We start from the raw sequence: 17,345 nt of genomic DNA on the forward strand, positions 1-17,345 counted from the left end.
TGTAGTTTGTTTTTTCTTTAAATTCCCTTTAAAGCTAGTTAAATCCGCTTTGTCTATATATGTCGAAGTTTGCCCATCATTTCATTTCAAGTTTTTCCCATTCGATCAATTCCATTCAGATACCTTAGTAAAAAGATGAAAGGAAAATGAATTTTTCAGTCTGTTCTGTTTTTATGGCTTTTTTTTCTCTATTTGGGGATGGCAACGTTTGATGTGAATGCAGTCTGGCTCAGCTTTTTCAAAAACATAAAAAAACACATGCTGTTTGTGAGGCAGTCCAGTCTCTGCTTGAGTAGTTTTTACACATATATCTGTTCTTCCCAGTGACCTGGCTCCTAATACCTGTCTCTGCCTTGTCTCCAAATAACTAGAAAGAGAATATGGATCAGTTGTCCTTTTCAAGAGATGTCCCTCCTACAGAGTTAGGGATGTTTAAAGAACATAATTTTAACATGAACCGCTTTGACAGTCACCTTGAATCACTAGATTTCTCAGCAGCACAAGGTCACAGTTAGCTTCTCCAGATGAGTTTTGTATCATAATGAGCTTACAGCAGTGTTTACTTCTGGCCTGTGTGTTGTGGCTCAGTGAATTCAAGCATGGTACCTTGATTAGTTGCCACCTGTGCAATAAGTCCATTTGTGAAATTATCTCACTACTAAATAATCAACCGTTAGTGGTATTATAACAAAGAAGCAATTGGGAATAGCAGCAACTCAGTCACGAAGTGGTAGACCACATAAAATCACAGGGTGGTGTAAGCGCATGCTGAGGCACACAGTGCACAGAAGTCGTGAGTCGTCTGCAGAGTTAATAGCTACAGACCTCCAAACTTCACGTTGCCTTTAGATTAGATCAAGAACAGTGCATAGAGAGCTTCATGGAATGGGCTTCCATGGCCGATCAGCTGCATCCAAGCCTTATATCACCAGGTGCGATGCTAACATTGGAAGCAGTGGTGCAAAGCAGACCACCACTGGACTCTAGAGCAGTGGAGATGTGTTCTTTGCCGTGACCAATCACGCTCCTTTGGCAATCTGATGGATGAGTCTGGGTTTGGTGATTGCCAGGAGGACGGAACTTGACTGACTGCACTGTGCAAAGTGTAAAGTTTGGTGGAGGGAGGGATTATGATGAGGGGTTCTGTTTCAGGGTATACCAAAACATTTTGGACAAATTCATAGGTAAATAGATGTGCATATAAGTGTATCAAGCATTGTGGATAAATAGATTCTTGTGGAAAGGTGTGATTGTATCTCTAAGAAGAGTTCTGCAAAATTAGATTTAATGTGTATGTCACAGTATGCTAAGAAATCCATTCAGATTGTTAAAATCATAAAAATTGTGGCACCTTCTGAAAAATAAAAGTTATATTTTCAGGCTCCACAGATATTCACCTTTTTATACAGATAACCAGCTACAGCCTTTATAGTTATATCTGTCTACAGGTTTGTCAGTTGTGCAGTCAACACTGGGACCCAGGAGCTGTTACCTTAGTTTGTGAGGACAGGTTGAAATGGGGAGCGTCTTATATGCGCTAATTGGATTGAGTCGGTCTAATCGCTGGGAAGCTGGGAGTGTGTCATGGGCTTAAGATGTTCTGACTGAAATAAAGCTGAAGGACAGGATGTTGTCTCTGATGTCCTGTTGTCTGTCTTTGTGCAAAGGATTAAAAAGCTGAATTTAGCAAAAGGCTTTTTAAAAGCAGATTTGCACTTTAATTCTGGACACAGTGTTGTTGTTGACATTTTGGGTATTTTTATTAAAACATCTATTTTTATTATTATTATTAGTTACTATCTATTTACTATCCTATTGACCAGAATTATTTGTTTTAGCAAATCTATTTTATTTACTCCGTACTGTCGAATTCACCACAAATGTAAAAAAGCATTTGCTACTCTATTGTTTATCGGATTACATTTGTTCATATTTTTGAGAATCTCCAAATGCATCCAAAACAGAAGCCTGTTAATGCTGGATTAGCGACTGTAATGTAATGTAAACTCAATGTAGCAGCTATCGCAATTCCGTTCCTGCTGGAGGTCCAGTGAAGTCTGGACACTCATCAGCTCCCCGAATTGGAGATCAAAATGAAACGTCCTCTTTAATAATACATAGTACTGTAATACGTGTAACGTTATTGCTGATGGCTGCTCCTCTCGAAATCTCTGCTATCTGTAAAGAAGACTGTGTACTTATAGAGATCTTTTTTGTCTCTTAATCCTGTATCCTGGATTAGATAAGACTAGCCTGGAAATAGTCATTATCCTGCCTGTTCATTGTGGAAAGCCACACCGTAACACATATGGTGGTGCCTTCTTTCTGCTTGTTAATTCTGTCACGCGTTTAATGCCAAAGAGCTGGCTGTCAGAAACACAGTTTGGAAACGAGTGGATCAGATCAGAAGCATCAGATCTGATGCTTCTGCTGAGGTGTGTTGTTCTCTGATAAATGCAGACATGTGTTGTTTGCTGTTGGCGTCTTCTTATCTTCTTAAGCCTGCTTTCCAAATCCGGCAGTACTGCAGGCTGCTTTTATAAACCGATAATCAGTAGTGTTGACAAGGCTTCTTCAAAACTTCTTCAGTATTCTAAGCGAGATTCAAATATCTAGCAGAGGTTTTGTATTACTACTTTACATCGAGCAGTAAAATCATTTTCAGATGATGTTCCTCCTAATGCTTCAGGGATGTTGACGTTAGACGCATCACAAGTCTCCTTGAATTGCGAGATTTCTCAGCAGCTCAAGGTGACAGTTGTCAGCTTCTCCAGATGAGTATTTTATCATAATGAGTGATAGCGGCGCTTACATCTGGGCTGTGTATTTTAGCCGGTGGGCTTACAACACATTTCTTTACTTTTTATCAGACTCTCTTTACTTTCTGTCTTTGAATAAATACTGTAGATCCTGCACCAATCCTTATTCCATCTGATTTCCCCATCCTAATGTTCTCACTCCTGCTGAAGGCTGCTGTAATAGATCTCTGGCGTGATTTACAGGCATGACCGAGGATCTTATGTCTAATGTATTGATCACCATGAGATCACGAGAGAAGAGTTGTTTTTGCAATCATAAAATAGACTTTAGATTGCATGTTTGCTACATTTATCTTATGCCTCCATGTGGCACTTTCTACGCAAAAAAAAATCATATGATTTAAAAAAAAAAAAAAGTAAAGAATGTCAAATGGAATGGCACTCACACACACATACAATACCTCTGTGTTCCGTTTATCTAAATGCAGATTTGTGATTGATAATGTAGTGCAAGGGTTTGCGTGTGTGTGTGGGTGATTGGGTGGGTTGTTGTTCGTGTGTGTGTGTGTGTGTGTGTGTGTGTGTGTGTGTGTGTGTGTGAGTGCCATTCCATTTGATATTCTTTACTTTTTTAAAATCATATGATGCTTGTAATCCTTTCAAACTCTACACTTTGATGTAGTGTCAGTGCTGTCATGTTTTTGATGGGTTTAGCATGTCTGTAGTGAAAGGTGATATGTAGAACCTTAAATCAGGCAACACTGACAGAGAAGACAACTCACATCACACGTCAGATTTGCTTCAGTACAGAAAGCTTCCTCAGTGTTTTGCCTTGCTGCAGCTCAACTTCGGAGCGAAGGTTGGTGCATGTTGTAGCTGCTGTGTAAGCCTTACATGTGTGCTTGAAGTTCTACAGGCTCTGTCCTTTGTTTGTGTGCAGGATTTGTCACTGCGAAGGTGATGAGGACAGTCCGCTGATCACGCCGTGCCACTGCACAGGCAGCCTGCGCTTCGTGCACCAGGCCTGTCTGCAGCAGTGGATCAAGAGCTCAGACACACGCTGCTGTGAGCTCTGCAAGTTCGAGTTCATCATGGAGACCAAACTAAAGCCACTGCGCAAGGTAAACACTACACACACACACACACACACACACACACACACACACACACACACACACACACACACACACACACACGCATATACACACACACACACACACACACACACAAATACACACCTACATGAATTCTCTCACACACACACACTTCAGTGAACCTACATGCATTCTCAAACACACACAGACACACGTACACACACAAATGCACACCTACATGCATACACACACACACACGAACGCGCACACTTCAATTAACCTATCCATGTAAACTCAAAGTGTAAATGCGTTAGGATAAATACATTTGAAATGCCCTAAAGACAAAGAGCATGGGAAATTGCACCAGTACTTTTTAACAGTCTGAGGTTTCTTTTTTTATTGATTTGATTATTGAATTAGACTTTAGGGTTCTTTTTTGTTCATCCCACCTGTTAACCAACTGAAGTAGCTGCCTTCACTTTCAAAGGGCTGTAATAATTTAACACTGTTTCTTAGCAGAAGCAACAAAATGAAATTCCAAGCAGAAATTGAGTATCGATTTTTGCTGATTGCTCCTTCAATTACATTTTCTGTGTTATCTCATCCAGATAATCAGTCGGTCATGGTGGCCTTTGGATTGTAGTGGACTATAAACTTTTAACAAATACATAAAGTAAAATGTATAAAATATATATAAATAAATAAATACAGGCTCACTACATGGTGTCTGGTTAGAGTTTTTTCTTGCCACCATTGCCTTAGGCATGCTCATTAGGGATAGATGTTAAAAATATATTGTAACTTAATTTTAAACTTTTTTTTTTTTTTTTTTAACAAATATGATTGTGGTGACCTTCAAGGGTGATTCATTTTGTTCATAATGTGCAGTGGGGTTTCTCATCTTGAAAATTTATTTCTGTCTGTATTTAGTTGCCTGTGTGATGTACTCATCGTCATGTATGTCAGCCACCCCTCCTGGTTGCAAAAGCAAAGTTGGAGACTAGAATCTAAATAAGTTTAGATAGTTAGGTCCATTCTTACAGAGGAGCAGCCTGTAATGGACATGTTTAACTAGCTACATTTGTCATGGTAAAACATTGTCTCTCTAAAATTTCTCTCTATAAAAGCTTCTGAGAGATACATACAGACTGGGTTATTTACTGACAGGATGGCAAGCCGTAAGGATCTTCTGGAGTAACATAAGTTGAACGTGTTCATTTAGCCAAATAGCAACTTTTAGTGGTAAGGAATACGAATCTTTTCTTTTAAAGCCTTCTTTAGCTCTTTGTTTGCAAATGGGTCTATTAACAGATATACTGTAGAAGCGTTGGCCATTTTTTGGACTTCAATGAAAGCATTGATTTAGAGAGCTGAGTTGCTTTTTATTCTCAGCACTTCTTCTGTCACTAACCGCTTAAAGCAGAGGCTTTTAGAAACATCAGTCCTGTCCTTGATGATTTATGTCTGGTAGTTAGTCAGTGTTCTGTTTTGTTCAAGCAATAAACAGCACAGCTTTTTAGCTGTTAGAAGCTGAAGACATTTGAAAGGTAATTGTTCATTGATATTCCGAATTTTAAACAACTGCATTCAGCAAATAGTTTGCTTAAGTACATAATATAATATTGTAAATTTTTTTATTTAATTTACAGGCATTGTTATTGAAACCCCGGTCATGGATCTGATGCTGTAAGATCACACAGGAAGCTACATTAAATATTTATAGTTGGGTTATAGTGGACAGGCCGGGTGTGTAAGCTGAATGCAGTGTGTGTCTGTAGTCTGTAATGTAATACAGCACAGCCAGCAGGTACAGACACAAACAGACAGAGTGGGTTCTGATGGAAACCCCATTTGTTCTGCCATTTATAAGGGGTAAATACCATCTGTTGTTATTGTATACTTGTCAGAGGTAAAAGTCCATGTGTTTAAAGAGTTCATGCCCCACATCTCTGTCTATATAGTGGGAAAAGCTGCAGATGACAGCCAGCGAGAGGAGGAAGATCATGTGCTCCGTCACTTTCCATGTCATTGCCATTACGTGCGTGGTCTGGTCACTGTACGTCCTGATCGACCGCACTGCAGAGGAGATCAAACAAGGTCAGCTGTTCTACCAGCCCTCTCTCCCCCCTACTCTACCCTACCCTACCCTACCCTACCCTACCCTATCCTGCCTCACCAACTTCCCATTGTTCTAGTCTATTTGGAGATGTTTTAAAACCATTGGTTCATTTTGTTCCCATCGAAGTGTTCCTCTTACTGAAAGGAAAATGAACAATGTGAAGTGTTAATGATACCCTTCTTCTATTCAGTGTATGAAAAGCTACCATGTTCTAAACTCAGACTAGGAATAATGCTCATTTAATAAATAACTGCAAATGGACATTTATTAATATGTGGTTATGTAGCATGTGTTGTAGATATGTCGTTTAACTGACATTAGACTCCAGTACCCTCCCCACTTTCTTATGCCTCCTGCTTCTACCTGTAGTAAAATAGTAATAAACTCTTTTTAACCACGCAGCCAGAAGAATACCAGGTAAATGCTTTCTCCTTTAACATCTGATGTGTTTTCTCTGAATCTGGTTCTCACTCCACATATCTACATTTCTAATTCGTCCTCCTATTCTCTGCTCAGTCCTTTGCTTTCTTCCTCCTCTGCCTGAATTTCTGATCCACCCTCCTTTCTGCTCAAATGTCTGACTCTTTCTCGCCCCCTAGTTCCCCCTCCCTTCAACTCTCTGCCTGCTAGATATTCGCCCATCATTTTGAGACTTCAATGCTAATATTGGTTGGTGAAGCCTGAATAACATCCACCTTGTGTGCACCATATGCTCTGAATGTGATGGTAAAAAAATAAAAATAAAAAAAAAATCAGCATTGTAGTGTTGTTTTTTACTGCAGTCCAGCCACTGAATCCCATTTGATCTTATATATGAACATTGTATAACCAGCAACATGCAGCTTTGATCTAAGATAATGGACTGACATGATGATAACAAATAAAAAAAAAAGCCTCAAAAGATATAGATGTACTTGATGAAAAGAAAAAAACACAGATTACACCAAGACAAACACCTGTTCAGGACGATTCAAAGCATTCCCGAGAATAGCAGCTGTGTGCATTTCAAATAATATAAGACTGGCATGATGTAAATAAAGATTCAGTTGCCTTGGCAACAATCACAGAGCAACAAATGTCCAGAAGTATGTTTTTTTTCCCCCTAAGCTTATAGCACAGTGCCTCTCTCTCTCTCTCTCTCTTTCTCTCTTTCTCTCTCTGAAGATCTGCATACTTTCAGTACTGACCTCTGTCTCTTTACTCTATTTCTGCTCGCCATGTCAGGAACTTTAAAGCTGCACCCTGGTCTAACTTATGGAGCCTCCCAAAGCAGTACAGTATTATATTATATGTTCAGGAGTACCTTGTGTGGTAGCTCACAGTAGACATTAACGATTCACCACATTACAGTCACTTCCCAATCTGATTAATGATTCCTACCGATGGGAAGGTGATCTGCTTGAAAATGAACATGAAAATTATCGATTGTGAATATCTGTAACGCTCAAAGGCACTATGAAGCTGTAAACTTTATCCTGCCTCAGTAATTCTTAGGAACGTCCTCCACTGCTTCTGACAGATCATTTGTCAGTTAGAAGGAAAGCGATCGTCACTGGAAAGCTAGAAAACTGCATTAGAACGTTAGCCCTGCTAATTCTAGAAGCCAGGAATAGTTCATTATTTGCTGTTCAATTCTCAGTAACACTTGAATGAATTTGAGAGTAAGCAATGCGAGATGTGGAGAATCAGGAGCACCTGTGTCTACCCCATAGCTAGACCACTGTGAACGATTCAGCATTTAGAGAATTTATAACACTCCACAATCCTACTGTATTTATGCACAGAAATGATGTGGCGTTTTTAATGACTGTCATGGTCTTTGAATATGGCTGGTCCTGGAATTAATGTAGCTATTTAATTATTATTATTTTTCCTTCCTAAAAAATATGCAGAAAAATCAGGATTATAAGAAGTATAATTGTAATTAGTTTGGTCAATTCTGGCTTTATTATTTGTGGCTAGTCTTATTTGATGGTTTGAATAAAGATCTGTTCCTGATTTCTGCAGGGATTCTGGAGTGGCCTTTCTGGACCAAGCTTGTGGTGGTGGCTATCGGCTTCACCGGTGGACTGGTTTTCATGTATGTGCAATGTAAAGTCTATATCCAACTGTGGAGGAGACTTAAAGCCTACAACAGAGTGATATATGTGCAAAACCGTCCAGAGACCTATAAAAAGACTATTTTTGATAAACCTGTACTTATGGAACCAAACTTGGATAATAAAGAAGGTTTTGGGCCAGCGCAGTCAGACACAAACTCTTCACAGTATACAGAGACTGAGGACTACAGCATGGAGATACTGCACGTGTGAGCAGTGCACGCACAGCCCAAATCCACGGGACCAGATGACACTTTGCCTTCTGCCAGGGGACAGTTGGCACCACACAGCACCGGGGAGAGTAACTGAGACGGAACTCCTTCTGTTTTTTAGGTGTTTCTTTTGTTTTTTGTTTTTGTCTGTTCTGTTTCTGTAAGTTGTTGGCTATCCATTATGAGTCGGTGTGCACCAGGTCCAACTACTGCCATTGTACTGCTCTTGTACGAGATGTTTGAAGCACCACTCGAGCTGTGTACATCTGTACTCACCGTGTGTGTGTATGTGTGTGATTGACTAGGTGTCTCTGCTCTGGTTCTAATGGAGTCCTTATCGCATTTAAGCACTTTTTCGTTCCCTCTTTTAAGGCTCTCCTGTTTTAATACCCATACATTTATATATTCATGAGAAGAAGAAAAAACAAGCTTGAAGTTTGGAGAGATTTTCTTGCATTTTATATGACATTTTTTATTCCCACACATACTTTTGATGTAACAACTGGAAATTTGAGGAGTTAAAGGTAAATAGACATGTTTTTAGAGTGATCATGCCATCTTTCATTAAAGGGGGGGGGGTATTTTCTGAGCTGATCGATTTCTTTTTTTCATTTGTTTTATTTGTTATTTAATTTATTCTTAAGGTGATCCTTGTTCAAAATTAAATCAATGATTATCTACCATGGGCTAGAGCCACTAAAGTTGCTTGCACAGTTTTAGCAGCTTAATGAACTTGCTCTTTTGCTGGAAATTGTGACAGGCCCATGACGAATATTGTGACCACTAGCTTTACTAAGGTTTCTGTCTAGTCTTATCAGCCCTTAAGTGTTCCTTCTGAGGGCTCCAAAATGTAGATAATTTTTAAAATCTCATCCATTACCAGTCAGAGGACATTTCCCTGCAGAGATGATGACTTGTAGCATCGCAACACCTTAGATGATACGTGTTTTCTATACTTGAGTGAATCTTTATATTGAATCTTTGTTTGGACCAATTTCCTTAAGAACTCAATTCCTTTGGCTTTGGTTTAAGAGAACCTTATTTTTCTAACCCAACAGGACAGTTTTCTATTCATGGTTTCATAAGGTTTTGTTTTGTTTCTGCAACCATACACACTTTTATACGTAACATGATGTAATTGGCTTGGATTGACAACCTCAACTGTAGCCTTTCAACACTTTACCTTACACTTCATCATCCATATTTAAAATCTGATTTCAGCATGCATGACCTTAGCATATGACTGTAAATCGGTCTAGTAGAATTTGTTGCATGTTGTCCCTAAAATAGATTCTTTCAGTCCTTCTCTTAAAGCATAAAGAATGTTGCAAGCCTGTTACGGTTATAAGTGTTGAGAAATGTCCATGTTAACTGTGACTTTCACCATTCCTCATGCAGTAAATGGTTTTGATGGAACAGATCTCCCTAATCAGAGTGTACTTCTGCCATCTAGTGGCAAAGGTCACATTTTTCTCTTTTTTTCCCTTCACAGATTTTAATGTACCACGAATGCATGGTGCAACTTGAGCAAAATGAAAAGTGCAATTACAGTTTGTTGATGGGATCGTCCCTTTTCCAGGTTTCACAGAGTTTTGAATCTCACAGTTTATGCAAATAACACTACAGGTTTAATGTTGCACAGCTAATATAATATTCTTCTTAGATCCTTGAGCTCTTGTGTATGGCGGAGGGAAGATCAACCATCTACTGCTTTGCTACATGATGACTCTCTGTCCCCCTTTACAAGCTTTGTAAGTCCTAACAAGTGTAGATTTACACAACAGCAGCCCGGCTTCCTTTATCATTTGATCCATTTTACTTTGTGCTTTAGAAATCAGTGTATAGATGGATTTTTGTTTGATAAACAGGAGCTGGCTCCTTTAAGACTCTGGCAGTGTGGGAAACCTGACTGTGTATGGAATCAAGTTCAAACTAAGATTTTTTTGGACAAGGTCTGATTTGGAAAATGTCTGGATTTTAATTGTGCGTATTCCTTGTCAGGTGTCAGCTTTTGCTGAATTGCTGCACTGTGTCTGCTTTGTTTAGCGTTAATCTGTTGCGGTATTTGTATTGTTTGTCTCTTGACACTTTATTGCTGCAGGTTGCTAGTAGTTGAGCTCTGATGATCATGTGATCGACCTGGCTTACTAACACACACACATGACACGTCCTTAGAAAGTGTTTCGTGCAAACTGCAATTTATTACTACTGAATCAACTTGAATGTGGTCAACATGACTGTTTCCTACCCCTCTCTTATTCCATTCTTCTCTCTGTGACTTTTCTTTTAATAGTAAAAGTAATTTTTCATAATGTTTTTAATGAAAACTTGATGTGCTATATTTTGTTTGATTTCACATATTTGAGTATTTAGACTGTAAAACAACCAAATAAAATGAAGTAAACCTACATATTGTCACGAATGAGACATTTTGTTTTGTACATGCTCTGTACTGCTGTTATAAAGCGGTGGTTGCTTTGACACAACACTGCCTAAACAATTGAAACGTTTCTTGGACTATCCATTTCCTCGGTTTCCACACAGCTACTAAATGTCAGCAAGGCCTTTCACAAGCACTGTGTCAAAATAGAGAAGCAGTGAACCTGATTGAACACATTGCCGTGGCTTTCACAGTAGCTAAATATGGTTTTGTGAAACTGAAAAGACTGTAATTTACATGTATAGTTTTGTATTTTATGTATCTGTACATTTCTTTCCTCAGTATTACTACGCTTTTAAGAGGTTGACTTTAAGTTTCTTAACTGAGATGTAAGTGATGTTGTTTCGTGTTTTTAAGGGGAGATTAAATGGAGCAATAAAATAAAAATCTTGATGAAACCAGCAGCTGGTTGTCTACTTAAGTTGCTCCTAAAGCTGTTGAATTTCACAGTAAGCACTGCGTTCACATTCACAGTAGCTTTTGGAGACATGTAGTCGACAAATCTAAAAAGATTAATACTATCGGTATGAGACTTCAACTGACAACAAACACCAATAAGGCCTGTTTTTTTTTGCCTTCGGCTTTCCTTTTTGACTAACAGTGATGCTGAGAATTTAAACTTTCAGCCAGTCATGTGGCAGCAGCACAATGCACAAAATCATGCAAATACAGATTAATAAACTTGGTTATTGATCAAACATCAGAATCAGAAAACTGGCATGAATGTGCAGTATAACTCAGAATGTGATCTCAGTGACTCTGGATGTTGGTGTTAACACCTTCTTGATTTAAACGTATTTGAGGAGAATCCCAGACAGTTTCAAGCTAACAGGAAGACTCTGGTAACGCCAATAAGTGCTATTTAGAAAAAAAGTCTCTTTTTTTTTGAGTGCATAGAATGTCTGCAGAATATATATATATATATATATAAATATATATATATATATATATATATATATATATATATATATATATAGAGAGAGAGAGAGAGAGAGAGAGAGAGAGAGAGAGAGAGAGGTCCATAAATATTGGGACATCGACAAAATTCTAACATTTTTGGCTCTATACACCACCACCATGGATTTGAAATGAAACAAACAAGTTGTGCTTTAACTGCAGACTGTCAGCTTTACTTTGAGGGCATTCACATCCAAATCAGGTGAACGGTGTAGGAATTACAGCAGTTTGCATATGTGCCTCCCACTTGTTAAGGGACCAAAAGTAATGGGACAGAATAATCATAAATCAAACTTTCACTTTTTTTTTAATACTTGGTTGCAAATCCTTTACAGTCAATCACAGCCTGAAGTCTGGAAGGCATAGACATCACCAGACGCTGGGTTTCATCCCTGGTGATGCTCTGCCAGGCCTCTACTGCAACTGTCTTCAGTTCCTGCTTGTTCTTGGGGCATTTTCCCTTCAGTTTTGTCTTCAGCAAGTGAAATGCATGCTCAATCGGATTCGGGTCAGGTAATTGACTTGGCCATTGCATAACATTCCACTTTTTTCCCTTAAAAACTCTTTGGTTGCTTTTACAGTATGCTTTGGGTCATTGTCCATCTGCACTGTGAAGTGCCGTCCTGTTGTGAACACCCTTCACAACAGTTGGCCAGATCAAGAACACTCTCCAGGAGGTAGGTGTATGTGTGTCAAAGTCAACAATCAAGAGAAGACTTCACCAGTGTGAATACAGAGGGTTCACCACAAGATGTAAACCATTGGTGAGCCTCAAAAACAGGAAGGCCAGATTAGAGTTTGCCAAACAACATCTAAAAAAGCCTCCACAGTTCTGGAACAACATCCTATGGACAGATGAGACCAAGATCAACTTGTACCAGACTGATGGGAAGAGAATGAAAGGAACTGCTCATGATCCTAAGCATACCACCTCATCAGTGAAGCATGGTGGTGGTAGTGTCATGGCGTGGGCATGTATGGCTGCCAATGGAACTGGTTCTCTTCTATTTATTAATGATGTGACTGCTGACAAAAGCAGCAGAATGAATTCTGAAGTGTTTCGGGCAATATTATCTGCTCATAGTCAGCCAAATGCTTTAGAACTCATTGGATGGCGCTTCACAGTGCAGATGGACAATGACCCAAAGCATACTGCAAAAGCAACCAAAGTGTTTTTAAGCAAAAAAAGTGGAATGTTATGCAATCACCTGACCTGAATCCGATTGAGCATGCATTTCACTTGCTGAAGACAAAACTGAAGGGAAAATGCCCCAAGAACAAGCAGGAACTGAAGACAGTTGCAGTAGAGGCCTGGCAGAGCATCACCAGGGATGAATCCCAGCGTCTGGTGATGTCTATGCCTTCCAGACTTCAGGCTGTAATTGACTGTAAAGGATTTGCAAGCAAGTATTAAAAAACGTGAAAGTTGGATTTATGATTATTCTGTCCCATTACTTTTGGTCCCTTAACAAGTGGGAGGCACATATGCAAACTTCTGTAATTCCTACACCGTTCACCTGATTTGGATGCCCTCAAAGTAAAGCTGACAGTCTGCAGTTAAAGCACAACTTGTTTGTTTCATTTCAAATCCATGGTGGTGGTGTATAGAGCCAAAAATGTTAGAATTGTGTCAGTGTCCCAATATTTATGGACCTGACTGTATATATTCATACATACATAGTGTATATATATATTTTTAGTATATATATTTATAAATTAGTGTGAATCATGGCAAAAAAATTGTGTCCGTATAAAATACAAGACATGATTCAAACTTAAAAAATGTATTTAGTGGGTTTTCTGCAAGGAACAGCTTGTTTTGTGCAATAGTTCAAAACAGTCTGCTGTTATGGAGATGACATCTAATCATTTTGAAACTGTATTTCATTGATGTTACACTCTTGGAGCTTTGTAACAACATGTAAGGACCGTCAAGTCTTCAACAGTCTTCATTAACGTCTTCATCTACTGATCTTGAAAATCATTTAGTTTCACATCCTAAAGCATCTGAAGCACTTTGCTTATCTGCAATAGTCTGATATAATCTGCACTACAATCTGCACTCAATTACATTGATTTATTTTTTTTCTTAAAGTGTACATTCACTTCAAGCTTTGTGCATAGTGTTAAATCCATTCCAAATTTTACACGTGAGGCCAAAGGAGAAACCAAACAAAGTGCAGGATGCAGTGCATGGGCTCGTCAAACAAGCATCTAGATAGTCTATTTTTATTTTCCTCTGACAGGGTTGGTAAGGTTTCTGTGAGCAGGTGAATGGAAAAAAAAATGATGCCAGACATCCAGACACTATACAACAAGCAACAACAAGCAGTGGCTGCACCAAAGAGGAATTATGACCAGCAAGTTATAGCCTAGGTTTATACTAAACCAAGTATATTGACCGCTTGACCTGAAGGTTCAGAAACCAGGTCTTGTCTTGACTAGAGGACAGGGTCTTGGTTATTAATTCAGTGAGAAATTTGACTGTTGGAATTTTATTTCATTTTTTATATTCTTCTTGTCTTTGGAATTGTGGCTGACTTCTATCTCATAGTGTCGGTGGGGCCACATAGAATTACAACGTGAGTATATAAAGGCCTTATATACTGTAATGCCCTTCCAAAGACCCAGGCTTTTTCTCTTCATTTCTGTTAAACATTTCTGTTCCTAGGTTTGCTCCCATAATATATAATTATCATTTTGAAGGGACACTACTTCTTGTTTTTCTAGCCAGACTATGGCTACATACATTTGTTAATATCAAACTGTTTATAGCTCCATGGATGTATACTGAAATGACTGCAGCTTATCTCATGCCTTCTATGTATACGATAGTCATTTTAATAACTTTGTTAATATCTCAATAAAACAAATGTTTTTTTCCTTTATGGTGGAGTACAGTTTTTTTCCAGCAACATGTGTACATTGTAAACACAATGTTTACAAAGTGGCTTCAGTCTCTGTAATGGCATGAGGTCATGAAGTTTATACTGTAGCTCACACTCGAATGTATAGGTCTGTCATTTATAGTTAACAAAAACCTCATGCGACCTGAAATCCCATAGTTAAGAGTTTCGGGGTTTGTACTAATGTTAGTGCCCTCTAGGAAGTCTGAATTGTTGCGCTAACTCCTCTAACAGGCTGTTAGCTTTAACACTTTATAGACCTAGAGTTCAACCAACTGAGCTACTGAACTGTGAGGAGGATATATGATGCTCTAATGGAAAATAAAAATCACTTTTCTGAGTGGTTGTGGTTAAAGGTGTCTGCTAAACGAATGGATAGTTATAGCACTAATTCACCAATAATGAGTCAATTACAAGGGATTTGTTTTTATTATTGACTATAAAACAGTGTTATTACTTGTGTGCTGGCTGGCTTTAAACTGCTCCCTTTCTCAGAGATGTCCAGATACTGTTGACTGAATAAAGCTAATATTGTATATACATATTAAAGCTATTGCTGTTTTCAATTCATTTACAATATTTTCTAGTCACAGCATTTAACAGCATTTTTTTATTTAACTTTGTAATACTGTGTACTAGCCTATATGACATTACAGCTAAATCTTGGATGTTTTTATCCACCCAATTTGTTTGTATGGTGTTATATATGTCTTTTACTGCTATTGAATAAATTTCACCTAGTCTACAATTTTACACTTTACCCAGTAGATGGCGAGCGAGTTTTCTAACGTGTAGTTATATTTTCAGCAGCAGTAGCAGTAATATAGCCATTGTGTGACTAATGCATCCATATCCATAAATATAAATTTTCGGGGGAAACTGTTCTTTGTTTAAAAAGGAAGTCTTGCGTTATGTTGAATCACTATTTCCTTTTAAAAAACAAAACAAAAAAAAAACATGTACTTTTTTTTATGTCTGTGTTTATGTATGTATTGTTTATGCCTCGTTTGTGTGTATATTGTTCATATACATGTTATATATATATTTTTACAAACAGTTTACAGATGTTTTAGAATAAACAATTGAAAATAAAATACATAGCTCTTTACATAATCTTTTTTCCTTGATTTTTCTGGGGTGTATACAGTAGCTGGTAACTGGCAACTAAAGATGACAAAGCAGCTCAGTTAAAGTCAGTGTATTTAGGCATGCTAGGCAACGAACACCTTACTAGGTATATATTATCTTTTACCAGAACATAATCATGTTTTATACATGTTTTATTCATACCTCCTAAATAAGTCTAGTCTGAAAGCTAATTTAGCTGAACAGTCCAACATCTTACCCACCTTTTACACAAAGAATTGAATTATTCAAAGGTAACATTTTACAATTTTTATATATGATGTATTACACACATGAAGTTTACTTAATCTGTCACTAAATTAATTACAGCAATAAAGGAAATTGTCTGAAACAGTTGGACATTTGCCAGGACCCATAACAAAACAGTACTAAAATTGCACAATTTAGTTTATTCTTGTAGTAATCAAGTTTTAAAATCATCTAGCAGCACTTCTATCTACTTGAATTTTTTTTCTTTTCTTTTCTTTTTTTTCTTAAATAGAAGCCCTTCCTGATCCGTATCACAAAATAACAAAAGTGCATTGTGATTACAGCTTCAGTTGGTATTGTATGTAGCTTTAAGATAAGACCAAACTCTTTTTAGTTATGTAGCACACAAGTATTTGGTGACAATAAAAAATGGATAACATACAACAACAAGCACTTGGTATTTGTAACTTATGGAGGTGGATAATTGATGCTTGGGGGTTGTCTGGTGGGCCAGGAGTTTAGTGAAACCTGATGTCATCATGAATTCTGAAATGTACTAGGATATTTCAGACCAAAACCGTGTGCCTAGAGGTTCAGACTTTGTCACAGACTTGGCTTTCAACACGATGGTAAGCCAAACTCTAACACCCCCACACACACATATAGCGATGTCAATCCTATTCCCTGGCTGTAGAGTGTTAAACCTTACAGGAGTGACTCAGTAGTATTGTCCTCTGCAGGTCAGGCATGAAAAAGGCAGAATTTTGAAACCAATGATAGACATTTCGCTGCTTGTTTAATATATATATATATATCCAATGTCCCTATAAGTTTGTCAATTAATGCCACTTACATATTGTTATTATAAGATATAGAGTGTTGCTCACTATAATGATACTTCTGGGTCACTTCACTGCTACTGTCAGTCATATTAAGGTCATGTTAGCTATTAACATACACACACACACACACACACACACACACACATATATATATATATATATATATATATATATATATATATATATATATATATATATATATATATATATATATATATATATTTGATTATATATAGTTTATTTTTATTTCACAGGATAACAATAGAGTACTATATTTGAATTGAATTAAATCAATGTAAACAAATGAGAATAATATTGAGGAATGAATATCATTACCTTTATCTTTTATTTTATTTACTAGCAGGCACATAAGAGATGGCTGAATAGGTCCCTGAAGGGTGAAAGGTATGGAAACCTCAGTTTAGTCAAACAGCTCTTTATACCCTATTTAAGTGCACTATATAGGCGATGAAGTAATGGTTTGTCGCTTGTTTGTAGTGCACTATTATGAAGCCATTTGGGATTCAACCATATGCGTGTCCGCATGGTTTGTATTGCGCATGCGTAACATCGGTAAGCATG

The 17,345-nt window shown here is 37.8% G+C and overlaps 1 protein-coding gene across 4 annotated transcripts in view; it reads left to right on the top strand.

The window, feature by feature from the left end:
* The window catches only part of marchf8 (membrane-associated ring finger (C3HC4) 8), a 72,193-nt gene extending 61,069 nt beyond the window's left edge, over nucleotides 1-11,124 (top strand). For 2 of the 4 annotated variants that reach the window (XM_027141910.2, XM_047812176.1), the window contains 4 exons: nucleotides 3,700-3,880; nucleotides 5,815-5,950; nucleotides 6,375-6,389; nucleotides 7,980-11,124. In XM_027141910.2, coding sequence (XP_026997711.1) covers nucleotides 3,700-3,880; nucleotides 5,815-5,950; nucleotides 6,375-6,389; nucleotides 7,980-8,284 — 637 coding nt within the window. In that variant the 3' untranslated portion in view covers nucleotides 8,285-11,124. The remainder of the gene's footprint in view (nucleotides 1-3,699; nucleotides 3,881-5,814; nucleotides 5,951-6,374; nucleotides 6,390-7,979) is intronic. The other 2 variants (XM_047812175.1, XM_027141908.2) reach the window with 1 other exon arrangement.
* Nucleotides 11,125-17,345: the final 6,221 nt, after the last annotated feature.

The sequence above is a fragment of the Tachysurus fulvidraco genome, chromosome 4, assembly GCF_022655615.1.
Source record: "Tachysurus fulvidraco isolate hzauxx_2018 chromosome 4, HZAU_PFXX_2.0, whole genome shotgun sequence".
Classification (NCBI taxonomy): domain Eukaryota; kingdom Metazoa; phylum Chordata; class Actinopteri; order Siluriformes; family Bagridae; genus Tachysurus; species Tachysurus fulvidraco.